This window comes from Priapulus caudatus, unplaced genomic scaffold (assembly GCF_000485595.1).
Source record: "Priapulus caudatus unplaced genomic scaffold, Priapulus_caudatus-5.0.1 Scaffold540, whole genome shotgun sequence".
Taxonomy (NCBI): Eukaryota; Metazoa; Priapulida; class Priapulimorpha; order Priapulimorphida; family Priapulidae; genus Priapulus; species Priapulus caudatus.
In genome coordinates, this window is record NW_014577601.1 from 17,043 (window position 1) to 25,905 (window position 8,863).

Genomic DNA, 8,863 nt, shown 5'->3' on the forward strand with positions numbered 1-8,863 from the left:
TACGTGGTTAGTGGAGGGATGCATGCTTGCAGGGGTATTAGTCCGTGGATGGTGGAGGGATGCATGCTTGCAGGATATCAGTACGTGGTTAGTGGAGGGATGCATGCTTGCAGGGGTATTAGTCCGTGGATGGTGGAGGGATGCATGCTTGCAGGATATCAGTCCGTGGTTAGTGGAGGGATGCATGCTTGCAGGGGTATCAGTCCGTGGTTGGTGGAGGGATGCATGCTTGCAGGGTGTAAGTCCGTGGTTAGTGGAGGGATGCATGCTTGCAGGGGTATTAGTCCGTGGTTAGTGGAGGGATGCATGCTTGCAGGGATATCAGTCCGTGGAGGGATGCATGCTTGCAGGGGTATTAGTCCGTGGATGGTAGAGGGATGCCTGCTTGCAGGGCATCAGTCCGTGGTTAGTGGAGGGATGCATGCTTGCAGGGTGTAAGTCCGTGGTTAGTGGAGGGATGCATGCTTGCAGGGGTATCAGTCCGTGGATGGTGGAGGGATGCCTGCTTGCAGGGGTATCAGTCCGTGGTTGGTGGAGGGATGCATGCTTGCAGGGTGTGTGTGGCTGGCAGCCAGCGAAGGCGGCCCGCCGCAGTCGGCGGGCTAGTTAATAAAGGCAATAAACAAATACCCGACGTAATTAGAGGCTTATATAGCCGTGATCCCGTCGGCGTGCTTTGATCTACGCTCCGTCAACAAACACACCGACGAGCCACGCTTCCTCGCGGCAGCTGTGTTTTCCTTCGCCGCCAAAATTTATCGTCGTGGCGCGCGCCTCGTATAGAGGGCGCTCGCGTGGCAATGGAGTCGTCGCGGTGACGTCACGCGAGGCCGCTTAATTAAACATATTTATTATGCGGAGGAGGTTTCTTTGCGGTTACTGTATAACGCGTGTTCACTACTATAGAGAGCGTGCGCAGATCCGCGCACTTGCCGTCTGTGCTGTTGATTTTGCTTGCCGAAAATTAAGTTTTCGTATCTGTCCGGGAGCGTACCGTTCTACCGTACCACATTGTTCTATTAGAATCCGCTTTATACTTAACGCTTATATCTTAACTATAATACCGCTCTACCGTACCACATTGTTCTATTAGAATCCGCTTTATACTTAACGCTTATATCTTAACTATAATACCGTTCTACCGTATTGGCGGTAGCGAAACGTTTGCGTGACTGCTGTGTTGCGGTTAGTCAACAGGTCGCTGGAGGTTCTTCCTCCTTGAGAACGCGTCGTCAATTTGTGGCATTAGCAAAGCGATGTTTTTGAAGTGGAAGCTAAAAATAATATATATATATATATATATATAACATCACGCACATGTACACACACGCGCGCGTTGGCGTCTGTTTGTACACGAAGGTAAAAAATAATGTATTATCAAATTTTTTTTTTATATTTATTTATTTATTTATCTATACCAGATTATATGAAAATACGAATCGCTTGCCGAGTTTTCATGTATGAAAATCACCGTTGGGGTATTAGCTTTAGGGTAATAAATGTTATACACGCAAGGAAAATCGGTTCGTACAACGTGAGACGTGTAAAACAAGAATAGATAAAAACAAAATAATGAAAAAATATGCACTTCCCAGCGTGCTGCTTGAAATACTCTAAAGTGCACTAGATGGGAGGGTTGGTTCATAAAATACTCGTGCGCTTTGCAAACATTTCAGAATGTCGAGAACAGCGCCAGTAACCTTCGGCAAACTTCGGACGGTTCCGCCGACCTGAGCCCGAACAGTCTTCGGGCGCGCGACCCGACCCCCGAGGGGCGTCACCATCGACGGCATCACCACGGCGACCACCGTCACCATGACGACGTCAACAGCACCGACGCCAACGGGACGGCGACGTACGACGATGCGTCGACGGCGGCGTACGGTAACGTCACGTCATCTCTCAGCGATGCCGCTGACGGTGCTGCGAACTTCAGTCTAGCAGACGATCAACAAGCAGCGCACGCGCGCGCAGCAGACGACGACGTCGCCGACGGCAGCGTGGCCGACGATCGACCAGCCGACGATGGCGACACGATCCTGCTCGATCTAAACGGCGGCCGCGCGAACGCCGACGTGCAGCGACAGGTGGCGCCGACTAGCGCGAGCAAGGTGAAACTCATCGACCCGCACACGCGCGAGAACGAGCTAGAGAAGACGAGCGGCAGCAGCAGTGATAGTAGTAGTAGTGATAGTAGTGGTAGTAGCAGCAGCAGCAGCACGGCGACAGCACGGCTAACGGCGGGCAGCACAAAGGCATTTATCGGACTTCAGAGCGGTATCAACCCCGATATAGAGGTTACTATAGAAGTGCTGCACGAGCAGCGAGGCGGCGCCGCAGCGTCAACGGCGCCGCTGCTGTCGCCGCTCGCGCCCGACATCTACCGGCAGACTGCCGACGACGACGATGGCGATTACGATTACGTGTACGACTTCGACGATCTGTATCCGCCGCCAGGGGGCAGGGACGACGGGCCGTTGTCGCTGGGTGTAGAGCGAGGCGACGACGACGACGATGATTCGACGGAGCTCGGCGTTTCCTTCGAGATGGAAGCGGTTGGCAGCGGTGATATAGAGCTACCGGGTGAGTGTGTGCGTATGTTTGTGGGTGCGTGCGTGCGTGCGTGCGTGTGTACATGTTTGTGTGTGCGTGTGTGCGTGCGTGCGTGTGTATGGGCGTGTGTGCGTGCGTGCGTGTGTATGTGCGTGTGTGTGCATGAACGTGTGCGTGCGTGCGTGCGTGTGTATATGTTTATTATGCGTGTATGTGTGTAGCGTATGTTTGTGTTTGACAGTGGGTACACTTATATAAAATATCTACAGCGGCATTTATACGAGCTTACAACCGGATTCAGTATCATCGCAGATTTACACGAATATGCAAACAAATTAATATATAATTAATATATATATATATATATAAATAATGAATAATGAATAAATAATAAACAAATCAGATATTAACATAAAATTAACAGCGTGATTACAGAATTATGGACTAGATTATAATGCCATCCACTGAACTGCATTGTTTTAGTGCAATTGTACGAGTGGTCGTCATGGTCAGCCTGCAGCGTCACCTGTGGCGATGGAGTGAAAGAGCGGGAGAGGCCATGCGGCAAATACTGTGTAGAGAAACAGTCGTCCCCGTGCCGGGGCATCTGCGAGGGTTTAGGTGAGAATATAGCTGGTATACTGCTGTGCCGTATATTTATATATTTATATCGCGCGCGCGTGCGTGCGTGCGTGCGTGCGTGCGTGCGTGCGTGCGTGTGTGTGCGTGCGTGTGTGTGTGCGTGTGTGTGTGTGACTGTGTGTGTGTGTGCGGTGGATTGTGGGTGGGGTGTGTGTGTGTGGTGTGTGTGTGTGTAGTGTGTTGTGTGGTGTTGTTGTTGTGTGTAGTGTTGACTAGGTTCCCCCGCCATGATACAAGCTCAATTCCTGCTCGCCATCATCGCAGCGCCATTTTCTCCTATACGCTCAGATATACCAACCTGATTTTGACCGTTCCGGAAGTAGTGCTTCGCCTACGTCATCGACAGTACTGCTGTTTCCGTCGCTATTGGATCTGCCCGATGACGTCATCACGGCACGATCTCTCCCGTTTACGATGACGAAGGTGAGTACAGTCGCTGGAAAACGAGAGGTATATGTTTCTGTGTCACTAGCAGTTAAGTACTACATGAAGGACAAGAGGTACATGCAACTACTGTGTTACAACAAGTAGTAAGGAAAACAATAGGTACATGTATCTGTCGTGAGAAGAAAGGGGAGAGAGGGGAAGAGAGAGAGAGAGAATGAGAGAGAGCAGAAAGAGAGAGAAACGGAACAGGAGCAAGAGAGAGAGCAACGAGAGAGGAGAGACGCTGTGTAAGAGAGAGGGAGCCCAGACGAGAGGAAGCAGAGAAGAGAGAGTAGGCAGAGATGAGAAGGAAAGAAAGAGGAGAGAAGATGAGGGAAAGAGAGGAGATGAGAGAGCGAGGGACGAAGCGAGAGCAGAGAGAGAGAGAGAGGAAGAGGGGAGAGGGAGACGAGAGAGAGAGGAGACGAGACGAGAGAGGGAGAGGGGGGGATGAGAGCGCGCGCGAAGCCGCACTCAAACGCCACGCCGATAACTAGCGACGTTTGACGTGACATACAAGCCGACGTCTCTGTCATCTCGCTTAGCGTCGCCGATCCTTCCGTTTTTATGATCAACAGAAGTGCCAGCATGGCTTAGCCATCTCTCGACACTCCCCTCCCCCCCCCCCCCCTCTTCTCCTCCCCTCTTCCCTCTCCTCCCCGCGCAACACGCTCCGAGCGCCGCGCCATGCTTCTCCTTTCAACGCGCAACGCCGGTCTTTGCGGGATCATTCCGGCTAGTTTAGTGCGGGTCCGTGTCGGCGGGAATCGATATATGGAGGAGCTCGTATACTCGGAAGGAAGCTGCTGCTACGTATTTATACACGGCGCAGCGGCAATAATGCCGGCTAAACGCGTCGCTGCTGCAGCCGCGCAAACAACAATCTTGTTGCTCGCGCGTCCCAAAAACGCCGCGTTAAATCGATGGGTGCCGCGTTGACGCGGCGGCGTTGAGCGCCTAATCGCCTTGCTTCGTGCTTCCGTCTTAATCGTCGATGATTGCGCGGGCGTATCTATATAATCCGTTAGTCAGCAGCGGGATGGGAGAAGAGGATAAAAACGTCTCAGTGGGGGGGGGGGACTTCGCACACGCATCATTCTATCTCCCTCTCTCTCTCTCCTCTCTGTTCTCCTCTCTCTCTCTCTCTCCTCTCTCCTACTTCTCTCTGCCCGCATGTAGCTGCATTTTGAAGATATATGATATATCTGAATTAGATAGATATTATAGGATATAGTATATATATATATCCACGTACACACATCACACACACCACACACACACAACACCACCACACTGCGCGCGCGTACACACCCAGCACGCCACGTACACCTGCCGCCTGCGACCGCGTATATACACACACACACACACACACACACACGCGCCGCGCGCGACGCAGCACACACGCACGCAACGCACGCACGCACACACACACACACACATACACACACACATATATATATATGTATTAAACCCCATACATTTATACATACATATATATATATAATATTATATCTTCCTTTTTCTTCCTTTCTTCCGTGTTCCCCCCCCCTCTGCCCTCCCTCCCGCGCTCCCGCCGTCGGCCTCTTTTACTCCGTGCTAACAGACAGATAGTGAGTGATACGACGCGCCCCGCGTGGCTTCCGACGCGCGTGAATGCTGCCTGCGCAGACATTGACCGCGTGTGCTCAGACATGCGATGAACTGCAGCAAACACGTTCCTGCCAGTCGTTACGCTCGAGGAAGCTTGCTAGATCTACCGCCTGCCCCTGCTTCCTACCCCATCACCTGCCATACGACGACAAGGTGCTGGGGACGACAATAAGTAGGTGTATTATAAAAATACCTATAATATATATATATTAGTATATATATACTATTATATGTATATAATATATATATATATACATATATATAATAGTATATATATAGTATATATGTGTGTAAGCCGGTAGAGAGAGAACGCACACTTCACGGGGTGCGTGCAACTCGCGACGCGAATGAAGTCCATGCGTAACTCGTTACTTGGGCCGTTTTTATGGTTCGATGTTCCGATTACTTGGTTGCTGAAGTTGCCGTTCGAATTCGTTATATAGGCCATTTCTTTCGCTTCTATCTCTCATTCTCCCTCTCTCTATTGTCTCGTTATCTCTCTCTTTTTCTCGCCTTTCTCTCTCTCTCTCTTCGCGCGCTCTCTTTTCCTCTGTCTGTGCTCTCTCGCTTCTCCATCTCCCTAACTCTCTCTCGCTCTCGCTGTTCGCCTTCTTCAGGCCCTCGTCCTTCTCTGCCGCACGCAAGTGCTCTTTTCTTGCGCGACTCACTCTCTCTCTCTAGCGCGCACGCCCCCTCTCCTCTCTCTTTCTCTCTCCCACTCTCTCCCTCACTTCCAACTCTCTCTCTCTCTCTGCGTTTTCTCTTCACTCTCTCTCTCCTGCTCGCTCTCTCTCTCTCTCTCGTCTCTCTCCATTCTCTCTCTCGCTCTCCCTTCCCCGCTCTTCCTCCTCTCTCTCCCCCTGTTTGCCTCTCAACTCCATCACTTCTCCTCTCCTCCTCTCGCCTCACTCTCACCTCCCTCACTTCCCCCTATCCCTCCCTCTCACTCCCCACTCCCTCACTCCCCACTCACCCTTCTCTCATGCACGACCGTGCCGCTGTGTTATCGCCAGGCCCAGACACACCAGTGAGCGCGACGCGTCCCGGCGTCAACGAGGACGGACTGTCCGTGCTACAAGCCGGGAGCTCACTACGCCATTCGCAGCCTGCTAGTGAGCACAGCAGCACGCTCGCGTCGCCAGCACTGCTGCTACGACCGCCTTATGCGGCTGCTGACGCGCGGGGCCGCGGTGCAGGGCACGCCGAATCTCATCAGTCCGGGAGATATCGCCCGAACTGCATTACAGGTCGACATCACTGCCGTGGGATCATCTGCAGGCGACTGACGAGGGATTATTATAATCGCGCGGTTTTTTTCGACGTATTTAGGTGTCTTTTTTGTTTTTAGAAGATCCGCGATTTTTTTGGGGGGGGGGACCAGGAGATGATGTTTATATTTACGCTTCATTGCTACGAGCAACGTAAAATTTCGAGATCCAGTGTTGTATGTGGATGTGTGTGTGTGTGTTGTGTGTGTAGTGTGTGTGTGTGTGTGTGTGTGTGTGTGTGTGTGTGTGTGTGTGTGTGTGTGTGTGTGTGTGTGTGTTTGTGCTTGCGTGCGTGCGTGCGTGTATGCATGCGTGCATGCGTGCGTGCGTGTGCGTGTGCGTGTGCGTGTATGCGCGCGTGCATGCGTGTCCGTTTACTTCTAAGTTATTAAATCAAAACTATTCAATTATGGTTATCATTTGTTTAGTTTATAATTATAATCAACTTTCTTTGCCATAACAAAAAAGATAAATTAATTAGAGAATATTATAATCACCGCCCTTTGACATCTGAAATGTGAGAGAGATGATGACAACAATGTGTACGCTTGAGAGAGTGTGAAATATTTTCATGTTGCGCTTTAAGTTTAATGAATGCCATAAGTTAAGACGCTGCCATAAGTTTCTTATCTGCAAACAGAAATTCTTGTAAAAAGATCATTTATTGTAGACCTGTTGTCATGTTGAGTAAAGATTTACTCGGATTACTTTCATTTGAACCATTAAAAAATGATGCCAGCGAGAAAAAGGGTTTAAACAGCATTGAGTATGGCATGTATAACATTGTAATGAGTTTAAATGACGAACGTTGAACAGTGATTAATTATGCTTATACTCCTAGGTACAACCAAGTGCGACATTCGAACAACATGAATGTTTGTACGGAGAATCCAGACATGGCTGAATTCCTACGCCAAGCAGAAGACGCGCAGGAGTTTTGATACAGCCTCGCAGCGACATCTGTTGAGCACGTGGGGCAAAGTAAATTAGCTACCCTCACGCGACTGCTTTAGCAGAAGTGAATGAATTGCAGTTTTCGTGTATTTGTATAAATTGCTTAAGTAGAATTACTTAATTGCATTCGCATAACTTGCAAATTGATCGTTGTACAATACATTTTTTTAACATAATATATATATAATATAGTGGTTTCAATTCAGGTGTGAAGCTTTTTTCTCGGAGCATGATTACTGTTCTACATAATATACTCAAAGATAACATTAACTCTGCTATTTCTGATACTTGCCAGGTCGCACCTACATTTTATGATGTGAATGCAATGAATTATTATCATGAATATAATTATATTCTGACATATTTCTGACTTCCGAGCTCACAGATACAACTTAGTAAAATTAAAGTCTCGTTTCATCTGAAACCAAACAGCGACGTAGCAGTAGCACAATTTACTGGTAACGATCCGCTAATATTATAAAGCAAGCTCGGGCAAACTGTTGCGTATGACATTAACTGTAAATAATTCATTATAATGGCGACCAACGAGAAATACTTGCGATATATGCGTTGCTGTACAGCTGCTGAATAATGTGCTGGATTTTATCATAATAATGATCTGTATGAAAATCGCGAAGTTGATATTTTTATTCATAATAAAACCGTTAAAAGTAAACTGCGGTGTTGTTGTGACTATTGCGCAACTTGTCAAGAATAAATATATTCTGTGTGTCAAGAATAAATATATAGGGGCCTATAGAGTCAGAATAAATAAACAGTTAAACATTAAAAAAAATAATGAAATAACAAAATGACAAAATAACAAACTACCGCATGGAAAATACGTATATACGCTATAATATATAAATCAGTGATGTCACATTCAAGTTTGAATTTCAAGTTGTTTTTATAGAATAGATACACACAGAATTATAGAGTATCGGTCCCACACACACGCACACACACACACACACACACACACACACACACACACACACACACACCTGGACACCTCATCTCTATCCTTAACCCAAGTTACACTTCGTAATTGCCGCCGTGCCAAACAAAACAAAAAGTCTACTAATGATAGTTTTATATATAATTCTTGTTGCTATTTTTTCCGATAATTTGTTGTTTGTGTCACAGCGGTGCATGCGTGGACCGCTGCCGTATTGTGTGTTGCAGAGAGAGATTATTGGAATGGGCAGTTTAACAGGAAAATCTATCCGCCGTTTAGGGTCTATGTTCTCCCTGACACTGTTTACCTGGCTGTTTAGACTATTTCTGACTTAAACCTAACCCTAATATATATTAAGTATTGATATTACTGATATATATATATTAGTCAGAAATAGTAAACGAGACAGGAT

General features: G+C 48.0%; 1 protein-coding gene across 1 annotated transcript in view; it reads left to right on the plus strand.

Moving 5' to 3' along the window:
* The window catches only part of LOC106811436 (isthmin-1-like), a 14,660-nt gene extending 6,491 nt beyond the window's left edge, over positions 1–8,169 (plus strand). Inside the window, 7 exon segments of the mRNA XM_014815049.1 lie at positions 1,677–2,583; positions 3,037–3,174; positions 3,542–3,695; positions 6,377–6,488; positions 6,490–6,519; positions 6,521–6,561; positions 7,381–8,169. Coding sequence (XP_014670535.1) covers positions 1,677–2,583; positions 3,037–3,174; positions 3,542–3,695; positions 6,377–6,488; positions 6,490–6,519; positions 6,521–6,561; positions 7,381–7,480 — 1,482 coding nt within the window. The 3' untranslated portion in view covers positions 7,481–8,169.
* The last annotated feature ends 694 nt before the right edge of the window (positions 8,170–8,863 follow it).